The sequence below is a fragment of the Macaca fascicularis genome, chromosome 20 (assembly GCF_037993035.2).
Source record: "Macaca fascicularis isolate 582-1 chromosome 20, T2T-MFA8v1.1".
Classification (NCBI taxonomy): domain Eukaryota; kingdom Metazoa; phylum Chordata; class Mammalia; order Primates; family Cercopithecidae; genus Macaca; species Macaca fascicularis.
Window position 1 is genome coordinate 81492269 of NC_088394.1, and position 24020 is coordinate 81516288.

Below are 24020 nucleotides of genomic sequence, written 5' to 3' on the forward strand. Positions count from 1 at the left end.
GGAGGGGTCCTGGAGGTGGTCACCTGGCTGTCGGCAGTGCCCCCTGTGGCAAGACCAGCCTCCCCTCTGGCCCTGAGATGGGCATGAGCTGCGGGGGCTGGGGGCTCCTGGCTGCAGGCAGACCAGCCACTCAGGGTCTGGACCTCACTGGGACTCCGCCCAAAATCAACCGTTGTTTTTTGCAGAAGAGGCGTTTCATTTCTTCATTCATTCCATAAATGGATAGCCAGGGACCGTTCTGGGTGCTGGGAATTCATCACCAACAAAAGACAAAAATCCTGTGTCCCTGGAGCCGACTTTCCAGAGTAGCGCTGTCTGCTGGAACAGTCTACACTGATGGAATGTTCTAGATCTATGATGCCCAAATCGGGAACCTCCAGCCACGTGTGGCTATGGAGTGCTCAGAATATGACTGGAGCAATGAGGACTGGATGCTGTTGTTGTATTTAATTTTAATTCATGTTTAAGGCTAAGTAGCACCTGCGGCCAGGGGCACCCCCCAGGTCAGTACAGAGCTAGTGGGAAGAGCACTGCGTAAGGAAGAGCTTTTCTGTGCAGATTTTTCTTTTTTTCTTTTCTTTTCTTCTTCTTTGTTCTTTCTTCTTCTTCTTCTTCTTTTTTTTTTTTTTTTTTTTTGAGATGGAGTCTCTGTTGCCCAGGCTGGAGTGCAGTGGTGTGATCTTGGCTCACCGCAACCTCCACTTCCTGGGTTCAAGTGATCCTCCTGTCTCAGCCTCCCAAGTAGCTGGGGCCACCGTGCCCAGCTAATTTTTGTGTTTTTTGTAGAGTCAGGGTTTCTCCATGTTGCCCAAGTTGGTCTCAAACTCCTGACCTCAAGTGATCCACCCACCTCGGCCTCCCAAACTGCTGGGATTACAGACGTGAGCCACCTCGCCCGGCCTGTGCAGATTTTCTTCGCTGACCCTGTGTCCAGGTCACAGGGGCCTTCACACATGTCTGGGAGGGTTTTGCCTAGGCACTTGCAGGGGTGGGGCGGGAGGAGCATTTCTACCTGTGACCCCCTCCTCTGCTTAAACATGGCAGATCCAGAAATTTCACTCCAGCAGAATGCAACCCCTCAAGGATGGGGGCCTTGATTACATTGGTTTTTATGTTTAACTTCCACCCAGAGCTTGGCATTTCAGGGGAGCCTGAGTTGAAGGCACAAATGCGTGACGGTTCCTGCTCTGCCCTTTACAAGCTGTGTGACCTTGGGCAGGTTACTGAACCTGTCTGTGCCTCAGTCAATAGGGATGACGACGGCACCCCTTACAGAGCTTTTGGAAGGCTTAACCGGATGAGTCCCCCTAAGCATTCGGAGCAGTGTGGGTGGGGGCGCTCTGGGTGGAGGAGACCAGCTCTAGGCAGGGGTGCCTGGACACCCTCATGGCTGCCTCTCTCTCCAGGCGCCCCCGCCTCTGTTCAGCCAGCTCTGGGAGACCTGGATTGCATTTGGCTATTGGAGAATGTCACCCCATCTTTTAAAGCTGCAGGGAAGTGGAGGAATCATCCTCTCTAGTCCTTTTGTTTGGAAACTGAGCCAAGAGACCACAAGCAAACTGGCCGTGGTCACACAGCTGCTGGGTCAGTGACAGAGCTGGGGGGAACCATGGGCATCCTGGTCTATGGAGTGGGTCATTGTGGTGGCTGCCACCTACCTGACCAAACCTGGTCCCATGGGGCAGCTCTCACTGTGGGGCAGCCAGCTGGAGGCACGGGCCCAGAACACCCCACCTTAACCCTCCCCTCCACAGGAGAGAGTGCCCTGGCTCCACGGAGCCCAGCACAAGCTCTGGAGGCCACAGGGGTGCCTCCCCTCTAGGACCTGGCAAGGCTGGCTCTCTGCAAGGCTGGTCAGGTCAGCTGCCTTGATTTCCCTCTCCCAGGGGCCTGATGTCATCCTTCAGGGGCAGCCTGGGGACTTGAGGGAGGATGCAGTTCCCACTGCCTTGTCCCGTCCTCCCCTCCCCTTCCCTTACTTTTCCTTCTCCTTCCTGCTTCCGCGTCCTGACCCCCTGGCCCTCCCCAGCCCGGCTCCTTAGCTTCCCCTCCCTCCCAGCCCCTCACTCCCCCCGGGGCTGCCCTGTGCTAGCGCCTGCCTGTGTGAATGTCTAATCTCCAATTTTATTCGCTGGGCTCCAGCCCATTTGCATAATCCACACAGTCACCCTGGTTTTAATTGCCCACAACTCTGCAGAAAGATCATGTGGTTAAGTGGTAAATCATAATTAGATAAATAATTGGTTTGGCCACAGCAAGCTGCTTTTGTTACACCTGCCATCTGCTGGACCCGTTTTTTCTTCTGGCCAGAACAATGCGGTTCTGATGACAGAGCATGCTGCTTCTCTCTTCTGGGGGGGCCGGAGGGGGCTGAATGGAGGGGCTCGGAAGCAGAGCCTGGAAAATTGCCCGGTTGCTGGGGTCCGCGCCTGGCCTGCGCTTCTCTCTCTCCGAGCGGGCGCACCACACACTCGCCATTCATTACCCGGCTTGGTTAATGCATCAGAGTGGCAAATTTGACTTCTTTGCAGGAAAGGGAGGGAGGAGAGGGGCCTAGGGGAGGAGGGGGACCAGCCAGGGCTGCCCAAGGCCTGGCCTGCCTGGCAGTTGTCGGGTGGCCCCGATGGGCGAGGGCAGGAGGCCTGCTGTGGAGGGCCTGGGTCCAATCCCTGGGGGGTGGGGGACCAGAGGGGACAGGCGGGCAGGGGTTGGAACCGCCAGACCTCCCTGCCCCGCTGCGGTCAGCTTCTCCATCTGCTCTCCACTGAAGGCTCCTTTATTTTCCATGCCCCAGGCCCCATCTGTGAGCCCTGAGTCTCCAGGGGAATTGTGGCTCTCTGGCTGGACGGGTCGCCTGGCCAGGGCCTTCCTTGGGGCTGCTGGCCTGCCTTTCATGCTGTCCTTCCAGAGAGCTCTAAGCCCCTAGACTCCAGGAACGGTTTCAAATTGTCCTTCCTTCACTCGCTCCCTCACACGCACATGCACACATTCATACATTCATTCATTCATTCATTCATTCTTTCAGCAAACGCCCGTGGAGCCTCTTCCTGCATCGGAGTGCAGGTTCGAACTTGGCCTCCGTGGCTCAGACGCCCGCTGTGGGATGTGAGCAAGTTTCTCAGGCCCTCAGAGCAGGTTTCTTCCTCTAACACAGGAGTCATTACTGTCCCTGCCTTGTGGGCTTGTTAGGAGGATCAAAGGACAGAATGTGGATAAAGGCTGTCGAGTGACACCTGCACGAAACACATGCGCAGTGCCTGTGGCTGGCGGGTGTGTGACTGCTGGTCATGCCCGCTCGTGGGGAGAGTGCCAGCGCTGCTCACCTTGGGCATCGCTGGAGGCCCACAAGGCTGTGCTGAACGTGGTGAAGGAAGAGGTACCAGGGCCGTGGGAAGGGCCCAGGAATGAGGAGCCTTGGAAAGAAACCAGGGGGTGGCAAGGAAGGGCAGGTTCTCTGGGGCCCGCACAGGCCAGGACGTTCCTGTGTCTGTTGAGCACAGACCAGCACATGGCCCTGCTCTCTGGCCCCTGCATCCCTCCAGACTGCGTTCTGAAGCCCTGCCCAGGCCTCACACCCTGCCCCGAGGGTCTTTATTACCTGGGGTCGTCTAGCATTTGCCTCTGGATAAACTCAGGAAGCATCCTTTCTCTTTGGGGGCCCAGCTTCTTCTTTTCAGTTTGACAGAGGCAGCCTGAATGCTCAAGGCCCCTCTGAGGAGACTTAGAGACTTAGGCTGGTGGAGAGGGTTGTGCCTCCTGGCTGGGACTCCGTGGTCTTGTTGATCGGGAAACAATAGTATATTCCTTCCTGAAAACCCACTGATGCCTGTTGAGAAGCCTCTAGGACACGTTCCATGTGGTTGGGACTTTGTAATGCCAGATCTTTTCTGTGTTTTAACATTCATCCATCTATCATCTACCCATCTATCTTTCATCCATTTCTTTCCCTCCTTCCCTCTCTCCCTTCCTTCCTTCCTTCTTTCCTTCCCTCCCTCTCATGCACCCATTCATTCATGCACCTATTCCTTTCTCCATCCCCATACCCATCCATTCACTCATCCACCCAACCATCAATCCATCCATCCATCTATCCGTCCATTCCTCCACCCACCCACCCACTCTTCCATCTACCCACACATCCATCCACCCACCCACCCATTCCTCCATCCACCCACCCACCCATTCCTCCATCTGCCCCTGAACCCATCTGTCCCTCCACCCACCCACCCACTCTTCCATCTACCCACACATCCATCCACCCACCCACCCACTCTTCCATCTACCCACACATCTATCCATCCACTCACCCATTCCTCCACCCACCCACCCATTCCTCTGTCCACCCCTGAACCCATCTGTTCCTCCACCCACCCACCCACTCTTCCATCTACCCACACATCTATCCACCCACCCACCCGTTCCTCTGTCCGTCCCTGAACCTATCTGTCCCTCCACCACGCGCTCATCCACTGTATATCCATAGTGCCTATATTTGGTCTAAAGGTGGGGTCCTTCCTCTGGCAGAGATGTGGCTGCCTCACCCACCACCGCATCACAGCTCGAAGGACGGATGCATCTGCTCTTCTCACAGCAGCATCATGGTCCCCCTAATGTGAGGGGAGGGGGCCTGGCCCACCTTAGCTGCAGACCCCATCACTGACTTGGGAAATGAAGCCTCAAAATAGTTCCCCGGGGAGGAACCATGTTCTCAGACTTTGTGATGTTTCCAGACTCGAGCTTTCAGAGAGACTCCCATGACGGCAGCCGGGCGCCTGGCTCACTGTGTTCGTCGTGTGTGTGCTCATGTGTTCTGGAAGCCTCCCAGGAAGATTCTGCCTTCAGGGGACCCACCTTGTTTTCTCCATCAGCCCACATACACCTCTCAGACCAAATCTCATAAACGCTGGCTCAGAAAATGTAGTTGTTTCTGTATTCTAACATTATGCTGCCCAATACAGTAGTTGCTATCTATTTACACTTAATTTAAAAATTTTAAATTATGAAATAAAATCTAGAATTCAGTTCCTTGGTCACACTGGCCACATTTCAAGTGCTTAGAGGCCATGTGTGCCAGTATTGGACAGTTCAGATGGACAATGTTCTCTTCATCATGGAAAGTTCAGCAAGGCACGGTAGCGCACACCCATAATCCCAGCACTTTGGGAGGCCAAGGTGGGCGAATCGTTTGAAGCCAGGACTTTGAGACCAGCCTGACCAATGTGGCAAAACCCTGTCTCTACTAAAAATATGAAAATTATCTGGGCGTGGTGGTGCACACCTGTAATCCCAGCTACTTGGGAGGCTGAGGCAGAAGAATGACTTTGTAGGGTTTTTTTGTTTTGTTTTGTTTTTTTGAGATGGAGTCTCGCTCTGTCACCCAGGCTGGAGTGCACTGGCGTGATCTTGACTCACTGCAACCTCCACCTCCTAGGTTCAAGCAATTCTCCCTGCCTCAGCCTCCCAAGTAGCTGGGATTCCAGGCACCCACCACCACGCCTGTCTAATTTTTGCATTTGCGGTAGAGAAGGGGTTTTGCCATGTTGGCCAGGCTGGTCTCGAACTCCTGACCTCAGGTGATCTGCCTGCCTTGGCTTCCCAAAGTGCTGGGATTAATGGCATCAGCCACTGTGCTCAGCCAGGAGAATTGCTGTGAACCCAGGAGACGGAGGTTGCAGTGAGCTGAGATCATCCCACTGCACTCCAGCCTGGGCAATACAGTGACACTCTGTCTCAAAAAAAAAAAAAAAAAGAAAGTTCTATCAGAGAGCAGTATTCTACAAGTTTAGTCACACCGATTCTCTTACTACATTTAATTAATTTGTTTTGGGGGACAGGATCTCATTCTGTTCCCCAGGCTGGAGTGCAGTGGTGAGATCACAGTTCACTGCAGCCTCAACCTCCTGGCCTCAGGCAATCCTCCCACCTCAGCCTCCCCAGTAGCTGGGACTACAGGCATGCACCGCCACACCTGGCTAATTTTTGTATTTTTTGTAGAGACGGGGTTGCGCCATGTTGCCTAGACTGGTCTCAAACTCTTGGGCTCAAGTGTTCTGCCTGCCTTGGGCTCCCAAAGTGCTGGGATTACAGGTATGAGCCACGGCGCCTGGCTGGACTCTTCAATAACTAAAAGATGGGCCACCCTCAGCCGTTACTGGTCTCGGGTTAGACCTTTTTGCATTCACTCTCTAGGAGAATGAGCTGGGAGTCTGATTTGAATTGTGATCTTCTCTGCTGCTGTGTGACTTGGGTTCAGGTGCTTAACCTTTCTGACCGCTAGAGATCGGCCCTCAGGGTATTCAGAAGGGTGCCCTGCTTCTTGTGGAATGGTAGAGAAGAGAGTGGAAAATAGAACATAAAATACCAAACTGACTGGTGCCCTGAAGATGCGGTTCCTTGGAACCGGGCCCTGGACTGTCTCGGGGAGAAGGTGTCTCCCATCGGCAGAAAACAGTGTCGGGCAAGGACGTTCTGCTCTCTCTCCCGGGCCTGAGCTTTGGTGGGTTTTTTTTTTTTTTGCACTTTCTCATCTCTCAGCGGAGGAGAGGCTGGACAAGAGGGCCCAGAAGGTTCTTTGCAGCTGGCTTCTGCTCTCTGGGACCCCATATGCTGTGCTTGGGTTTGCCACCACCCAGCCGCGCAGGGCAGTTCGGGCAGGCTGCCCACGAGGGCCTGTCCCTGTGCCTCGGTGAGCCCTGTCTGCGGGCATCAGCTTTCAGGAGAATGCCTAGCCCCGTCCCAGAGCCGTGTGTCTGGCTCTCCGTGTTTGGTATCCTGTCTCCAAACAATGCATATTAGAAACCAACTTTGATCTTTCAGAGATTGCCAGTGTACTTTACAATGAATGTGCTTAAGAAGGCACCAGCACTGCAAACAGCCGAGCAGGAACCTCTAATCCCTAGTGCCCGGACCCCCGGCTCCCTCAGCCACTGAGGAGCATTGCAGCAAAGGCAAGGGAAGATACCCTCCGGGCAGGCAGGCCAAGAGGGGCTCCGGGCCACGTGGGTCTCCCAAGTAGGCATGGGGCAAGGGCCGCATCCCCCAACCATTGAGAGCTGGGAGGGCTGGCTGGCTGCTTGGACCTTGGCTGTCACCTCTTTCAAAAGCTCTGTCCAGACAGGCTTTGTGGTGCTGGCCCCCTCGTCCGTTCTGCAGCCTCTGGATGAGGACATGGCCCCTTCTTTGCTGGAGCAGGGACCTGTGGTCTGTGATCCATGACAAAGCCCACAGGCGGTGATTGGAGCATCGGGGCAGTGGTTGGCACAAGAAACTGCCAAGCCCCAGGCCCTGCTCCATACCCTTCTGTCTCCTACTCCCCCTCAATTATTTTTCTTGGATGTTGTGAATTAAATCTTCCAGTAACCGCAGGACACATCTTCGGGTAAGGCCTGCTCACATCTTCGTGCGCCGATAGCAGTTGTTAAATGAATAATGTTGACTTACACTGGGGACCCAATTCTCTCTGAATATAATTCCCCTTCGAGTTACCCGGCGCTTCCTGAGAAACCATAAAAATAATAAACATGTCTCGATATCAGAGGTTGGTGACGCTGCTTCAGATTCTTGCGGAGAGAGGCGGGGGAGAAAAAATAAATTACAATTAATTTTTAAAAGAGGATCACGCCACAGGTCAGATGACGAGATGAGCTGGTGTCATGGGGTGGTTCTCCAGGGGTGAGCCCCAAGCACCCCCTCAGAGCCGGGACAGGGGCTACCTGTGGACAATACTGATTCCTGGGCTCCACCCTGGACCTGCCCCCAATCTGGAATGTGGGTGAGGGAGGTGGGGGTGGTAACATGGGACCAGCTGGTTCTTGTGCAAAGTGAAGTTTGGGGATCATGAGTCAATAGAAGTGCAGTGTGTCTTGGGATCTGGCTTCCCGGCCGTGTGCTGCCCAGGCCACCTGTGATCACAAGCCCTTTGCATCTCACCTCTGTGGCCTTCTCTGGACCTGAAGAATTGCCAGAAACGGGCTGAGGCAGTTGAAAGAGATGGAAGAGACATGCGCAGGCCCCACCCTCTCCTTTCTCTTTCTCCTTCTCTCCCTCTTAAGATCTCTGAACCTGGCTGGGCACGGGGATGTGCGTCTGTCTCCCCAGCTACTTGAGAGGCTGAGGCAGGAGGATTGCTTGAGCCCAGGAGTTAGAGGCTGCAGTGAACTATGATCGTTCCACTGCCAGCCTGGCCAACAGAGACTTGTCACCTGGAAGACAGATGAGGCTGTCACCCCAGTCGTGGGCGAGGCTCTGAGACTCTTCCTCTCTAAAATGGGAGGGCGGCAGCTGTCCTTCCTGTGACCAGGACCTGGCAAGGTCCCTCCTGTGTGAGCCCCCTGAAGCCGTGCCTGGCTACCCCTCTGGGTGTCTGTGGCCTCCGAGGGCGGCTGTGGGTACTCTCTACGCATGTGCAGCTAGAGAGCCATGGGGTCCTTCCTCTTCCAAGCCCGCCCCGTCCACGTGGCTTCTTTGAGCTGAGCCTGCTTTTAAGGTGCCACCTTGGGTTATTAACGGCAACACTCACAGATGGGGTCAGAGCAGTGTGGGGACTTTCCCAAGGTCGCGAAGCAATTTGCTGGCTGAGCCAGGAGTAGAACTCCTGAGCTGGGCTGTGACCACCCTGTGCTCAAATGGCCAGGCAGGGGGTCTGTGCAGGGAGCGGAGCTGGGGGGAGGGGGCTGGGCCTCCTCGATGCCTCTGTGTGGGCCAAGGGGAGGGGCTGGGAAGATGTAACCCGCGCCTGATGGGGAAGGCCAGGCTGAGGGCCGTCTCGAGGACCACTGTCTTCCATGGGAAAGGAGAGTGAACTCTGGGTGAGAGGCTGGTGTTGAGAGGCGGTGGCTGGCTGTGGCTAGGAAGGTTCTGGTGTGTATGTCTGTGTGCTTCTAAGATCATTTGGGAGCCTTGTTAAAAACAAAACACACACACACACACACACAAAACAAAACACACACACACACACACAACAAAACACACACACACACACAAAACAAAACACACACACACACACACACACAACAAAACACACACACACACACACACACACACACACACCAGATACCCGGCATTGGTTTTCCTGGTGGCTCTTTGCAAAACACTCCAGCTACGAAGAGGGGAGGGGCTGGTGTAGCAGCACAGATGTAGGGACTCTGAGGGTTGATGAAATAAACCCATCCTTGTCAACTGGGGAAAGGCACTCAGCAATCCAGGACAAGACGGCATGGTGCATATCCTGCAGGAGGTTCCCACATCCTTTTTTGGCTGGGTTTATTTTGGGGACAGGAGGGCTGTTTGGCGCTGATGAGGGTTTGTGTCCTCCTAGGGGCTTCTTCATTTCATTTAGCTCAGTTTCCTCTCCAATGGCTCAGCTCAGTGAGCGCCTGGAAGAAAGCGAGAATGCCAAAGCAACACTTGGGTGGGAGGAGGGAAGGTCGGTTTTCACCAGTGGGGGTTAGAGCTGCCATCCAGGAGGACTCCCTGGAGGAGGCAGAATTTTAAGCCAGGGCTTGAAGGAAGAGGTCAGGATTTGAATAGAGGAGATGGGGCTGTGCTGGGGGAGGATACAGCAGGCCCAGGGAAGGGCGGTGGGGCTGGGCGAGTCTAGAGAGACTGTGAGACGCTTCCAGATGCCCTTAGTGCAGTCCGGAGGGCCAGGAGGGAGTCTTGGAGGGGAAATAGGCCTGTGGGAGCCCCAGAGGCAGGCTGAGGGAGAGGGGCCCACCAGGAAGACGAGAAAGGTGCGGTCTGAGGGGTGGGAGGGGAGCAGCCCCAGGAGAGGGGGCACCTGGGGTGGGGCAGCCATGGGTGTCTGCCAGGCCCACGGCAGCCAGGGAACGTGGGATTGCAGGGGCCAGGCTGGTGGGGAGGAGGCCTTTCAGGACCAGAGCTCGAAGACACAGGCCAGAGGAAGGCCAGGCGGGAAGAGGCTCTGTGAGAAGAGGCAGAGCAGGTAGGAATCAAGGTGGGGATGACCTGGGGACCCACCGCCTCCACGCTCACCTTCAGCGCGGGGCCGGCAGGCAGCTGGCTAAAAATCTCAACACCAGGGTGAAAACAACTCTGTCCCTCTAACCTTTCCTTTTTGATTATTTTAATTTGTGAGACCAAATTATAAAGACATAAACACAACAAGAGCCAGAGCAGCGGGATCCTTGCAGCCGTCCTGAGCTAGGGAGCGGAGGCCCAGGCCTTGACCCCGCGTCCCCAGGGCCCGTCTATCCTGCGGTGGGCGAGGGTGGGGCCGCCCTGGACACCAGGGTCTCCTCTGTCTGCGTGCATCGCTTGTTGAGCCTGCGAGTGATAAAGGCAACTGCGACTTGATTGTCCGAGTGACAGTTGTGATTTTAATGACAGGCAGTAGGTTATTAATCAAGACATTTGTCAGGAGCATTGGGAGGCGGCATGGAGGGAGAGGGAGAAGACGGGCCTGGGGGAAGAGACAGTGCAGTTCTAGAATAATCTCCTCCCTGGTTCAGATCCCAGCCCCACCGTCCAGGGGATTTGGCCTCTCATAGGTTCACGGCAAGGATGAAGGCAGAAGGCCAGGCACACAGTAGGCACAAACGCTGATTCTGAGCAACCAGGGCTGCTGCCAGGGCCAGGTTAGCAGCACACAGCACCCAGGGGGCGTGCTTGGAGGCCGAGGCGGGGGCCAGGCAGGGAGGAGGCCGAGCGGGAGCAGCCTGTGGACCAGTTCACAGGCCTGCGTGTCCCCAGCCAGTGCTATTTGATACGGAAAAGAACTTCGAAGGCTTTTAACATATGGTAGAAAATCGGGGAACAAGGACCCAGAAATAAAAGTTTCTAAGGATCCCTGGGAGGCTTCTTGGGGGCTAATGGAGACCCTTGGACCCTGGCCAGCCTGGGGTTCTAGACCCGCTCCTGGTCTGGTGTGAGCGCGCTCCCTTGACCTTGCAGGAGCCCTGCCCGACCCACATCTGTCCTGGGCCTAGGATGACCTGCTGCTCCAGAACCCGCCCTCCTGGGTGCTCTCTGGGCATGTAGCCCAGCTCTGGATGGTGGCCTTGGTGGGGGTCTGGGGTGTGGCTGTTTTCTGAGCCAGTGGACGGACCGGGAAGCCAGAGGACAGCCCCTCGCCCTGCCTGAGGACAGCCAGTTAATCTTTAGGAAGGAGGACAGTTCCTCCCAGGCTTTTGAGTGAATCACCCAGATTTCTGGTCCACTGGTGTCCAGGCTCAGCAGGTGGAAGTGTACTCACTGCTGCCATAGACGTGCCCGGTTACAGGGACTGCCCTTGCCCTCCCCCACAGGGGCCCGCACACTGGCCTCAGGTCAGGGGTCTGGGACTGGGGGGCTCCACAGCCAGCTGGTGACCTCAGCAGGCCTTGCTTCCCTGTGCCCCTGCCTGGGCTGCCATCCCATCCCCTCCAGGCCTGCCAGGGTCACAGCTGGCCGCTTTCCAGACGAGTGGCCAGGTGGCAGGAGCTGCCTTGCAGCCCTGTTTGGAGACAGGTGTGTGCATTTCAGTGTCTCAACCTCCAGCTGCTCAGAGCTGATGGGGCGACAAGCCCGCCTTTCCCCCTCCATGGGAGAATTGTGGGTGAGGACAAAAATAGGTCTGCAGCTTTGGGGGAGCTCTGCTGGGGGAGGGGACCTTGTGAACCCCTCCATCTCAGAGCTTGAGTCCACAGAGAGGGCACCGTGTCCGTGGAAGGGTGTGGGAGACCCAGTGGAGAAAGTTCCCTGGAAGCAAAATGTGCTGGGTCATGACTGGCTTTGCTCGTGGCTGCTCAGCCCCCAGTGCCCAAGGGACATCCACACAGCCCGGAAGGGAATTTCCAGGGGATGCTTCTCTTAAGGCCACGTCTGCTTGGGGCTTCTCTGGAAACTGCAGGCCCTGCCCTGCACCTGACCTCTCCCAGGGACAGGCACAGGCCTTCAGATTGGATTTTGTTTTGTTTTGTTTTGAGACAGGGTCTCACTCTGTCGCCCAGGCTGTGGTGCAGTGGTGCGATCGTGGCTCACTGCAGCCTCAACCTCCCAGACTGAAGCCAGTCCTCCCACCTCAGCCTCCTGAGTAATCAGGACCACAGACAGGTACCACCATGCCCGGGTAATTTTTTTTTTATTCTATTTTTTGTAGAGATGGAGTCTCACTATATTGCCTGGGCTGGTCTCGAACTCCAGGGCTCCAGCGATCCTCCCTCGTTGGCCTCCCAAAATGCTGAGATTCCAGGTGTGAGCCACTGAGCCTGGCCCAGATCGGATTGTTTTTAGTTGAGGTGAAATTCATGTAACATACAATTAGCCATTTTAAAGGGTACAGTTCAGTGGCATTTAGTGCATTCATAATACGCAGCCCTCGTCTCTGTCCTGGTCCAAATCATTTTCTTTTTTTCTTTTTAATTATAAAGAAAAGCGGTGTAATTGGTTCATGGTTCTGCAGGCCTTGCAGGAAGCATGGTGCTCACATCTCCTCAGCTTCTGGGGAGGCCCCAGGAAACTTACAATCCTGGGGGAAGGCAAAGGGGGAGCCAGCACATCATGTGGCAAAGGCAGGGGCGAGAGAGGGACCAAAAGGACCACCCCAAAAGGAAACTCAGATCCATTAGCAGCCACTGCCCTCTCCCCTCCCCTAGCCCTAAGCAACCCCTCATCTGGTTTTTGTCTCTGGATTTGCCTGTTGGGGCATTTCAAACAAATGGGATCCTCCGTGTATGTCCGGCTTCTTTCATTCAGCCTCGTGTCTTCAAGGTTCATCTGTGTTGTAGCGTGGATTAGCACCTCAGTCCTTTTTATGGCTGAGTCATAGTCCACTCACTGTATGGATAAACCGTGTTTTCTTCATCTATCCATCATCTGATGGACATGTAGGTTTTCACTTTTTGGCTATGTGCTGATAGGAACATCTGTACAAGGTTTTGAGTGGACCTGAAGGTATGTTTCAAGCCTTGCTGTGTATCAGGACCCATTCCTTTCTATGGCTGAATAATATTCCCGTGTATGCAGAGACCACATTTTGTTTATCTGTTCCCCCGTTGATGGTCATCTGGGCTGACTGGATAATTTCTAAAGATGCACCTTCTGAGGCAGGAGGATCCTTGAGACCAGGAGGTCGAGGCTGCAGTGAGCTATGATCGCACTACTGCACTCCAGCCTGGGCAACAGAGTGAGATTCTGTCAAAAAAAAAAAAAAAAAAAAAAAGCTACATCTCTGAGAGGGAAAGCCAGACAGGGTGCTATCAGTATCTTTCTTTATATGTGTGTGTGTGTGTGTGTGTGTGTGTGTGTGTGTGTGTGTGTGTGTGTGTATTTATTTATTTATTTATATTTATTTGTTTTTGAGATGGAGTCTCACTCTGTTGCCCAGGCCGGAGTGCAGTGGCATGATCTCGGGTCAATGCAAGCTCCATCTCCTGGGTTCACGCCATTCTCCTGCCTCAGCCTTCCTAGTAGCTGGGACTACAGGCGTCCGCCAGCACACGCGGCTAATTTTTTGTATTTTTAGTAGAGACCGGGTTTCACCGTGTTAGCCAGGATGGTGTCGATCTCTTGACCTCATGATCCGCCTGCCTCGGCCTCCCAAAGTGCTGGGATTATAGGCGTGAGCCACCGCGCCCAGCCTGCTGTCAGTATCTTCATACTTACAGAAGCCAGGGACTTGGGTGGCTGGCCAGGCCCCACCCGCTGTCCTGCTCCCCTTGCCTAGTGACCAGCCAGGGGCCAGCAGGGGCTGGGCACACACAAGTTGCTGGTGTGATTCTTGGAGTGTGTGTGACATTCCAAGGCCTCTCCTAATGTTGGGAGGAGAAAGGAGTTCCGCTGCTCTCACTCCAGGCCCAGTGTCCCAGGGCAGAAGTGGTCTAAGTGACCGACCTCCCTGCCCGTCTGGTCTGGCGCCGAGAAGTGCTTCCTCGTAAAACTTTATTTGTATGTGCTGCCGCCCTTCCACTTCCTCTGCACAGCAAATCTGAGGGAACACTTCTGAGCTCCAGCTGCGTCCCAGGCACTGGGCATGGCTCTCTCTATTGTCTTGTCTGGTCCTCACCAAAGTGGGGGCAGGGGACACCTTCCTTGCAGGGCAGCAGCTAAGGAAACGGGTGTGCAGTGGGTGGACATTTGCCCAGTCAGGCAGCTTGACTCCCACGTCCATCCTCTCCCTGCACCCTCCGGGGGATGGCCACCGGCTGTGCTCTCCAAAGCCACATGTTAACGTTTGCTGTCTGGGTGGTCATTGAATGGGGTTAACACGTCTGGCCCCAGGGTGTTTTTAGAGGTAAGTGGTAGAGAGGGTGCTGCCCTGCCCATAGGGAGGGAGCCAGACAAACTGAAGACCGCTTTGTAGGTGATCAGAAGCCTCAAACAGCAGGCTGGGCTCATTGGCGGCCCAGGAGCTGAGACTGCCTCACTTGGACTGGAGGTAGTTTCCTGATGGGAAGAAAAGTTGCAAGGAGGAGACCCTGCTCCCCTCTGACTGCTGCCAGCGAACTGGACCTGTTTCTGCTGTGGTTTGTGTTCCGTTGACATCGTTGAAAGCTACCCATGTGCCTATCGGGCTTGGCCGCCAGCCCCTGCCCTCCTCCTCACCTCCACCACAGAAGTTTCAGCTCCTGCCCTTGAAGTCTGCCGTGGCACAACCACTCCAGCAGGCCTGCCAGGTAGACGGGGTTCTCAGCGCGCTGCAATTTTATAAAAGCCTGCTAAAATCAGACCACTCCGGAACACATGCTCTCCCGGCTTTACATCACCAATGTTGACAGTAGGAAAATTTGGCCAGGTTTCTCTCAAATATGAAAAATGGGAACTAGGCATGCGAGGAAATGAAAACCTGGCATCCCCACCCCAGACAGCAGGAGTGCTCGGAAGGCACGGCGGACTTCTCCGAGCCCCACAACCTCATCCGTGCAGTGTAGCGATGCCCGCCCGCAGGGCCCTGAATGCAGACCCGGTCAGGTGCCCTCACACAGCCGCACTGTCTGGATGTGCAGGGGACGGGGCGGAGGGCTTCAGGTCACTGGAGGAGGCTCCTGGCAGAACATCTCCTTGCCAGGAAGGAGCTACTTTGCCACTGAGTCGGCCCGTCACTGGGTGCTGGAGCTTCTGGGTGACCCGGTAGAGGGACAGGTTGTGGAAAGCAGTTGAGCCAGGCCCACCACCGGGGTGCAGGACCCAGCCTGGATGCCCTGGGATCCCCATGGCTTGCCTGTGGCAGCCCAAGTGGACGCAAGCTCTTCCCAGGATTTCAGACACTTGGGACGCTTACACTTGGCCAGGGCTGTCTGGCTAGCAGGGGCCAACTTGCCTCCCAGACAGTAACAGGGCAAGGGGTATGTGTCGGGGGAGCTCACTGGTGGCAGAGGGTCCAAAACTCCCAGGATCCTCTGTCCCCATCAAGGGTCCGAGCACTGCTTCCCCAGCCCCCTTCCCCTGCCTCGGCCTGGCCTCGCCATATAAAGTTTAAAGGTTTTAAATGCAAATATTTCTCTTTTATAGATGCCAGCTGTCTCCAGAGAGTGCGTTTCCTTGCTGTTCAACTTTATTGTCCAATTAGCTTCCCATATCTGAATACCGGAGAGCCTGGGGTGGGGGGGGACAAGAGGGAGGAGGGGGGCTGCAGGGGGAAGGGGAGGGGAGCTGCAGGAGGGAAGAGGAGGGGGCAGGAGGGAGGAGGAGAGCCATGGCTCCTGGGCCAGCTCTGGAGCTAGAAGGTGCCCTCTGGGACCTGTATCTGGGTTGGGGTCAGGGAGTCCAGGTCATAGGGTGGGCACCTCTCCAGAGGTGAGGTCACCCATTTCAGGTTTCCCCAGTCCAGTAGGAGAGGCAGGAGCCGGGGGTGGTTGGTGGCAGGGGCATTCTTTTCCCATTTAGAAAAATAAAGCCAGCAGCCCCGACGCACACGGCTTCCTTTTACTCCCTCTCCCGCCTGCTTTCCAGCCGCGGTGGCGGCGTCCCCATTCACCAGGGCTCGGCGGCGCTCACAAAGCGAGGCAATTAGAATTGAAAATCTATGCAAAACAGCTGTTAACTGATTGTAAAGGAGTGCAGCTGTGTGCGGGGTGCGGATTGGAACCAGGCGCTGAGAGGGCAGGAAGTGTGGGGCAGCCCGGGGTTAAGAGGAAAACTCCTCAAAGGGAGTTAGCCGGGCCTTAACCCTTTCCTGTTCCCCTGGAGGTGACCTGGGCTACTGAGGGCCACCTGAACTGCTGGGGTGGGGCTCCCCCAGCATCCCTGGAGAATCTGGTTCCTCCCCAAGAGGGGCAGGCAGGGAGAGGCGGGCCCTGCTTTTTCCTCTCTCCCTTCAGCCTTTATCCATTCAGCAGATTTGGGTTAAATCTTAAATCCTGCCCAGGGGTTGGGGACTGTGTCCCTGCTAGGAGACAGGGGCCCCTCTTCCCTTGAGGCCCCCACTGCCGCTCTGGAGCAGGGAGTCTGGGACTCCAGCAGACACGCTGTGGCCCGGCCTACAGGGTGGCTGGTGGAGGATGCTGCTTCTCAGGCCCTACTTGGAGACCTTGGCTCAGTAAGGGGAGGGGCCTGGGGATCTGCATTCCTCCCCCCACCCATGATTTAAGACCCGCTGCACTATGTGGTCGCTATCTAAGAGGGGGACGCAGCCTGGAGAGATGAATTCCAGAGGCAGGGATGGGAAAAGCCTTCTTGCAAGAGATAAGATGTAAGCTGGGCTTTGAAGAATGGGGAGCATTTCTGGGCCAGTGATAGCAGGGCAGGAAACAGAGGAGGGTGGAATCTAAGTGGTGGGAGCTTGCACCTTCACCGATGCCTAGGGCAGGGCTGAGGGCAGATGGGGTAGCTGGGCAGCCTTCTACCCCTCAGCCCTTCGTGCCCTGTGGATTTAGTGCCCTCTTTGGACTTAGCCCCCCACCCCCTGCCCCTGCAGCAGGGCTGGTAGCCTTGGGGAGGGTGGGCTGTGCGTGCAGGGCAGCTGGGTGAATCCCAGGGTTCTCAGCTCTAGGCAGCGAACGGCCCCCTCCCCCGGCCCCCAACCAAAATGGTTTTCAGGCACTGGACAGCTGCCCAGGGGTAAGCACGTAGACCTGAAACCGCTTGAGAACTGTCGTCCCCCTGCAGGTGTATCTTTCTTCATAATCAGAGTGACCATGGCAGGTGGTTACCGAGAAATGCTGCCAGGTGTAAGAGCCACGTCTGGATGAGACTCGTGCTGGAATGTGTGTGCCCAAGGCAGGCCAATTAACCTTCTCAGGTCTCCCCACTCGGGCTGTGTAATGGAGGTCACTGCCTGCCTTGCAAGGCCAGGAGGGCTTCCAGTGACATGCGCTGAGCAGCGCTGGCTCTTGTTAGGTGCTTGGTGAATGGCAGAAGTGATCTTTACCTCCTGGCCCATGGACATCCAGGTCCCTGATACTTATTTGCGGATCCAGGCGCTGAACAAGGTGTCCAGGCAACATAATGAAGGTGACATGCAGTTCTTACGTGGTAGGAGCAACTGGCCAGGGTGGAGAATGACCTTGGGTTAGGCTGTGTGCTGTCTTGCTGAGCCCTAGAAGAAGCAGAACCAGAAAGAACGTGTCCAGGATCCATCCTCCACCAGGGCTGGGCCCTGTGCTAAGACCTAGTGGGGTTGTGACAGTCATGGGTGGTGCCCGCACCCCTGAGCACCTGACATGGCCCAGGCTGATGCTTAGGCAGTGGTCGTGGTGGTCTGTGCTGTCATCCTGCCCTCTTGCCTTCCAAATTTCCTTGCTGCCTTGAAGTGTCCCCTCTGTCAGTGTCTGCCCTCTGCTGTCTGTCCCTTGCCACCCCTGAGTTTAAAAAACAAAAAACAGAAAAGGACAGGGTCTTGCTTTGTGGTTCAGGCTGGAGTGCAGTGGCACAATCATAGCTCAGCCTCAGACTCCTGGGCCCAAATGATCCTTCTGCCTCAGCCCCCCGAGTAGCTGGGACCACAAGCTTGTGCCATCACATCCAGCTAACCTTGACCTCTCCGAGGCGCTTGCTGAAGGCTTACTGGAATTTTCAGTTTTGTTTCCGGAAAAGCAAGTGTGAAACAGCCCAGGGTTTAGTGTGTTTGTGGATTGAAAAACCACCCACCCTCTGTGGTTCAAGGCATCCCTTTCTTTCTGGTGGATCCTTCTAGACCTCACGCCTCCAGACACCCCTCTTAGTTCCTGAGCTCAGGGAGTAGATTTAAGGTGTCTCATGTTCATCTGAAATGGAAAGCTTTTTTTTTTTTCTTTGAAACAGGGTCTCACTCTGTCGCCCAGGCTGGAGTGCAGTGGCACAATCTCAGCTACTGCAACCTCTGCCTCCTGGGCTCAAGTGATCCTCCTACCTCAGTTTCCCAAGTAGATGGGACTACAGGCACACGCCACCATGCAGAGCTATTTTTTTTTAAATAGAGACAGGGTTTTGCCATGTTGTCCAGGCTGGTCTTGAACTCCTCATCTTAAGCAATATGCCTATCTTGGCTCCCCAAAGTGCTGAGATTACAGGTGTGAGCTACCATGCCCTTAGGAAAGCTTTTAAGATTTAAATATCTTTCGTGCACAGGTCTGATAGGTCCCAAGACTTGTGGAGGTAGGGCTGGAGTTTGCACCTAGGTGTCACTGAAGCAGGTACCTGAGCCAGGTGAGGGGCTGGGAGCCTGCCTTCCGCTCTTGGAGGCATAGTTTAGTTTGGTAGGGGACTCAGGGTGTGAGCAAACGCGCACCAGCCACCAGCATCCTGTTGCCTTGGCACAAAGGACAGTCCGTGATAAGGAGCAGCGCGTGCAGCGTCCCCAGGGCAGGACTCCTGCTCTGGGAGATGCCCCCGTAGGCCCGGCCCTGGCACCTACCTAGCTCCTTGCAGGCAAATGGGAGTGGAGGATGGGGAGGAGGTCCACGGAAGGAGAGCTGTGCCCAGGAAGGGCTCGCACTATCTGGGGGCGCGGGGCTGTGGGCAGGGCGCTGCTTAGGAAGAGAGAGGAGGAGGAGCAGGCCTGGAGGGAAATGGAGGGAGGCCAGCCTTAGCCCCAGTGCTGGGAAATTAGGAGTCAAGCGACAAACCTCGTTAGCGAGGAGCGCGCCGGCTGCAGGAGAGCAATTCCCACCCTTAAACTCAGAGGCCGTGCTCCGGATTACTAATTTCCGGGGGCCGGGCGCACTGACAGTGAGTGTCATCCATCTCCCTCGTGCCAGCCCGCCTGGTGGCCGCCAGCGTTTCCCGGCCAGGACTCACAGAGCGGCTCGCTGCTGCCCCCCGGCGGCTGCCGGGGTGTCTGGCAGCGCCTTGCTCCCCTAGGCCTACTGGGCTGGGACCGGGAGACTCCAGGTGTGAGCAGTTTGGAGCGTAGCTTGCATGTCACCTGTGTGCGTGATCTTGAGCAACTCAGGGCCTCAACTTCCTTATCTGTGAAACGGGAGCAGACCACCCATCTATCTCGCAATCCAAGGGAGCTAGATGTATACGCAGGAGGGATTGGCCGGCTCTAAAAAGTAGCCGAGTGATGCACCTCCCAGTGGCCACTCTACATGTTTTTGTGGTTGGCCGTCGTGGTCCTGCTCCAATGGAGAAAGCTAACCCCACCTTCACCCCTGGCCCAAGGGCCTCTCCAAGGAAGAAGGTAGTAGGCGGTGGCACCGTGTCCCGGTGAGAGACCTGGAGGTGGGGCCTAGGTGTCTACCTGGAGAACTAGGCCGGAGGCAGCTCCCGGCCAGGTGCGAGAGGCTCATTTGCATGCTGTTCCCCTCCCCCAGCCGCCTGTAATCCAGGTGGGAAAGGGGCTGGGCCAGTCCTGGAGGTGCATTTTGTTTTTAAGGCTCCGGGCCAGTCGTCCATTCCTTCATAACACCTCCCTATCCTCCCCTTCCCCGGCTCGTGACTCCCAGCAGGAGTGGAGGCGCCCCTCCCCCTCCCAGCCCTGGCCGCTTGGGGCCGGGTGAATCCGCGGGCCAGTGCGGGTATAAATTACCCGGGGCCGTGCGGCCGAGCCACCGTGTGGTGCCTAAATTACAGCGTCCGGCCAAGGCCTCAAGGGGGGGCGTCGCCGGGGAGCTGGCGGGTCGTGCGGGGAAGCAGCACCCCCACGCCGTGCCAGGGCCGGCCAGCGTCCGCAGGTAGGAGCCAGTAACGGCCCGACCCGGCCTCGCCGGTCCGTTTCCCTTTTCGTTTGTGGTCGGCCCGGAGCCTTGTGCAAGGCGGGGGGCCGGCCTGCGTGCGCCCCCACCCCGGGGCCCAGGCGTGCTCTCGGTCAGAGGTGGAACGGGGAGCGCGGGGCCTGGGGGCGCCCGCCAGACCCCGCCCCCCGGAGGGCACACAGGCTGGTTCTGCTCCTCGCTGGCGCGGGCCCCGAATGCTCTAGGCCCGCCAGCGTCATCGGGAACAGATGGATGGGGGGTGGCAGGCGCCCAGCGCTCGCTCCCGTCGCAATCCGCGCTGGCGCGGGGAGGGGGAGGGAGGAAGGCGGGGGAGGCGGGCCCGCGGGGACGGCAGCGTGCGCGCCTGCCAAGCCTGGCGCGGGCATGTCCCGGGGCAGGTTTGGGGCTGGCAAGAGGGGGCTGAAAGTCGAAACCCGCAGCGCAGGGGCGGCCGCCCAGGGGGTGCTCGTTTGCCCCAGGACTCAGAAGTAGGGACGCGCTAGATTAGAGGGGTGTTGGAACAGGACGAGGAGGGAGTTACCCCGGGGCCTCGGAGCCGCCCGGGGGGGTTACAGCCCAGGGCGCCAGAAGGCGGCGGGGGAGGCCTGGCGACCCCTGCCCCCGAGGCCCGCCCCTTTAACCCCGAGCTTCCTGGGGACGCGCCCGCCACGATTGGGTGGGGGCGGGGTGGGCGGAGCCGAAGGTGGGAAGGCTGGGGCCCTCAGTCCCTCTCCGCGCCGCCTGTGGGTGCCCAGGAATTTCAGGACGCTCCCTGAGTCATTCCAGTCAAGTGCCTGGGTGAGGTAGGGTGGGGGGGGGTGCCAGGAATGGGGAGGCGCTGCGCTGGGGCCAGAAGCGCAATGGGTCGTGCCAGTTTCTGGAGGCGGGCGACCTCGCCTCTGACCGCAACCCCAGCTACTTAATGATCCCCCTGGCGGAGCGGCGCCTCCGTGGGTTCTCCAGCCCCTGGGCCGTGGGCTCTTTAAAGAACACCCCCCGCAGCGGCCCGCATTGTGGCCTTCCCAAAAGTTACTTAAAACTGGGGGATGGGGTCCCTTATGGAATTTTGAGGCCAAGTTCTTAGTATTCAGCCTTTTCTAGTTGGGGTAATAAGGTCAGGCATAGGGGGGTGGGGCTTGGGTACACAGTCTATTTTGTGTCGCCTCCCCCCACCCCACGCGCCACCAGCGCCAAGAAGGTTGTTCTCCAAAAGGCCTCCAGGACACGGAGTTACCCGTCCGCCCATTATTGGGCCTGCTCTGTGCCGGGCACTGTTCTAGGCTCCGGGGACGCGGCTGGGAGACAGGGCTCCTCTCACGTGGCGAGGGTGCTGTGGCTGCTCACTACTTTTAGAGTCAAGTGGCCGGTCTTAGCCACCAAGGTCCCCGGGACCCCGGAGCAGTCCAGCCAGGGGCTCCCGGGAGTGTGGGGGTGGCACCTCCGCGGCCCCGCTGGTGTCCTCGCCTCACCTGGCCCGCCGGGCCGGGGAGGGGCGTGTGCCTGGGCGGGTGGACCCGGGCGCCCGTCGGTGCGCGCGCGCGCGCCTGTGTGTTTGCGGCTGAAACCCGACACCTCCCGCTGGCTGAGGTCAGGGAGCCGGGAGCGAGCCAGTGGCCCGGGAGTGGGCGGCGTTGCGTTTGGGTGTGTCCTCGGCGGCGACAGCAGCAGGTGTTTCTTGGCCGGGGCCCCGGAAGCTCCACCTCCCCAGCAGGCCCGAGCTGCCGCCGCCGAGCAGCCCCGGGTGAGATAAGCAGTTTAGACAAACACTGGGCGACGGTGGCTCCAGCATGTGTCAGCCGAGGCGGAGCTGCGGGGCCCTGGCATGAAAGGTGAGCGCGCCGCACTGGGCCGGGGACGCGGGTCCTCCACCCTCCCCGCACCGCACTCTCCTCCTCCAAGTTCGCGGGTTCTGCGGGGGCGGCCGCCAACGGCTCTCGGGCAACTTCCCCGGAGTGTGAGCGGCGATAAGAGCCGGGAGGGCGGGCAGGCGACCAAAGGCCACCCCCTTCCTCCGCCCGCGGGTCGCAGCCTGGGCGGCCTGGCTGCGGGTGGGGGCTCCGGGCTCAGGAGTGTGCTCAGTGGGGGGCGGGGGGCGTGCGTAAGTGCGTGCGGACTAGAGGTCAGATAAAGTGGGGGGATGGGGGTGGCGGGGGGAGTTTCTTGAGAGCTGCGGGCGCTGGAGAGCTGGAATGAAAACTTTGCGGCGACGCGGGAGGGAGCGAATGGGGGTAGCTGTGCGCCCCCGCGGCAGGTGCTGGTGACGGCCAAGGAAGCGGGGGGCTCGCTACTGGGGCCGCGCCGGTTGGGGTTTTTGTCTTGCTCCCCTCCCCCTCCCCAACCCCTCATCGCGGGGGAGTTGGTCGGGAGGGCAGAACCGCAGCCTCCCGGGTCTGTGACCCTCACTCCCTGCTTCCCGAGGAAAGGGCGCGCCACGGGCTTGGCCGCTTCTCTCCTCCCTCTCCCCCCACCCCCGGCGGAGCGGCTCCCTGCCCCTCCCCTCCCCCCGCAGAAGATGGCTGCCCCAGCCTCGGAGGTGGGAGAGGGATTGCACATCCGCCGCCCCCCACCCGCGCTGGCCTTTTTCCCTCCCCGGCCCTTCCTGCTCCGCCTGGATGCGCTTCCCCGCCCCCAGCCCTCCCGGGCCCTGCGGCCGCGCTGATGGGCGGCGAGTGGCCCGACCGAGTGGAGCCGATTCAATTATATTGCAGCACCAGAGACACCTCCTCGGCCGCCCGCCCGCCTCTCCAGCAGGCTAATTAAATTCCCTTCATGGAGGCGGAGCGGGAGTGGAGCTCACCCTCCCTGCGCCCGCCCACCCCCAGCTTCCCGCCTCCCCTCCCCAGCGCCGGGTGGGGGACCAGGGGGCCACTTAGAAATGTACAGTGGAGACTCCAGGCGCAGGCCATAGGGAGGGGGTTCCCAGATCTCGGGCAGGGATACCGCGACACCCCCACTGGATGGGGGGGGGTGGAGGCTGTGCTCCTTCCACGTGGTGGGCCGGGGGCCTGGTTGCAGTGTCCGTGTGAGATCCGAGGGCAGCATGCTGGCGGTGTGGGAGCACCTGCCGGGTTCCCAGCTGGGCGGTGGATGCCAGCCGGAGTTGAGTCGGTTTGGCTCTTACAAACTATCTTTTGTCTGCAAAGTGCGTTTAAAACACACTAAACCCCTGGTAACCGCTGCAGTGCCTTATCTGGGGCCTGAGGGGTAGGGGCCCACACAGGTTGGGGTTTGGAAACAAAAAGCGGGACCACCAAATGGAAAGAGAGCTCCTTTTGTAAAAGGCGCCTGAACAAAAGGCCCAGTCGCACTCCGGGTGGGAGCGTCCCCGCCTAAGCCGATTTCTAGGAGGCGGGGGACAAAGGGGTAGAGAGAAGGTCTTGGTGGGGCGCTTTGAAATGTGCCCCCTGGTTGGCCGCCTCGTCCTCTCCCCTGGGATTCTGTGCCCCCGTCCCCCGGCAGGGGTGGAAGGGGCACCCAGGTGAGCAGCCTTCCCCGGCTTCCCTCGGTGTTGCTTAAGCTTGGGGCACTTCAGTGTTGCTCACCCTGTGTTTACGGCCGCCTCCACCAGCAGGGACGGCAGAACCTGAGGCACAGGCTGTGCCTGACTCAGCCACCACGCCACAGGTGAGGGGCCCAGGGCGCAGGCTCCGACGGCGGGGTGTGTCATCCCGGCCGCCGGCTGTGCAGGGAGCCGCCCCGCCCAGGTAGACTCGGGAGCGCTGGAAGAGGCCCTGGCTTGCGAGAGCAGCGACCTCGGTGCTTCCTAAGACTTTCTGAGACAGCCAGCCCCGTGTGGGCAGCGTTCCTGATCTCCTGCGGGCCGGGTGCGAGGATGGCTTTTGTCACTCTGGCAGCAGCCACCAAAACCAGGAGGGGAAGCGGGGGAAGCTGGAGCCAACCACGGTTTTGACGCTTGGAGTTTTCTTTCCTGGAGCCTTGGGGGCGGTGCCGTGCCAGAGCTGGTGAGAG

General features: G+C 58.0%; 1 protein-coding gene across 36 annotated transcripts in view; it reads left to right on the plus strand.

The window, feature by feature from the left end:
* The window catches only part of GSE1 (Gse1 coiled-coil protein), a 511516-nt gene that overhangs the window by 426866 nt on the left and 60630 nt on the right, over nucleotides 1-24020 (plus strand). For 7 of the 36 annotated variants that reach the window (XM_005592697.5, XM_074027702.1, XM_074027699.1 and 4 more), the window contains exon 1: nucleotides 21795-21880. The exons of 24 other annotated variants lie outside the window; for them this stretch is intronic. In XM_005592697.5, coding sequence (XP_005592754.1) covers nucleotides 21874-21880 — 7 coding nt within the window. In that variant the 5' untranslated portion in view covers nucleotides 21795-21873. Of the gene's footprint in view, nucleotides 1-19906; nucleotides 20031-20774; nucleotides 20855-21794; nucleotides 21881-24020 lie in introns of those variants that run through there. 5 more of the 36 variants (XM_045382849.3, XM_045382853.3, XM_015442745.4 and 2 more) reach the window with 3 other exon arrangements.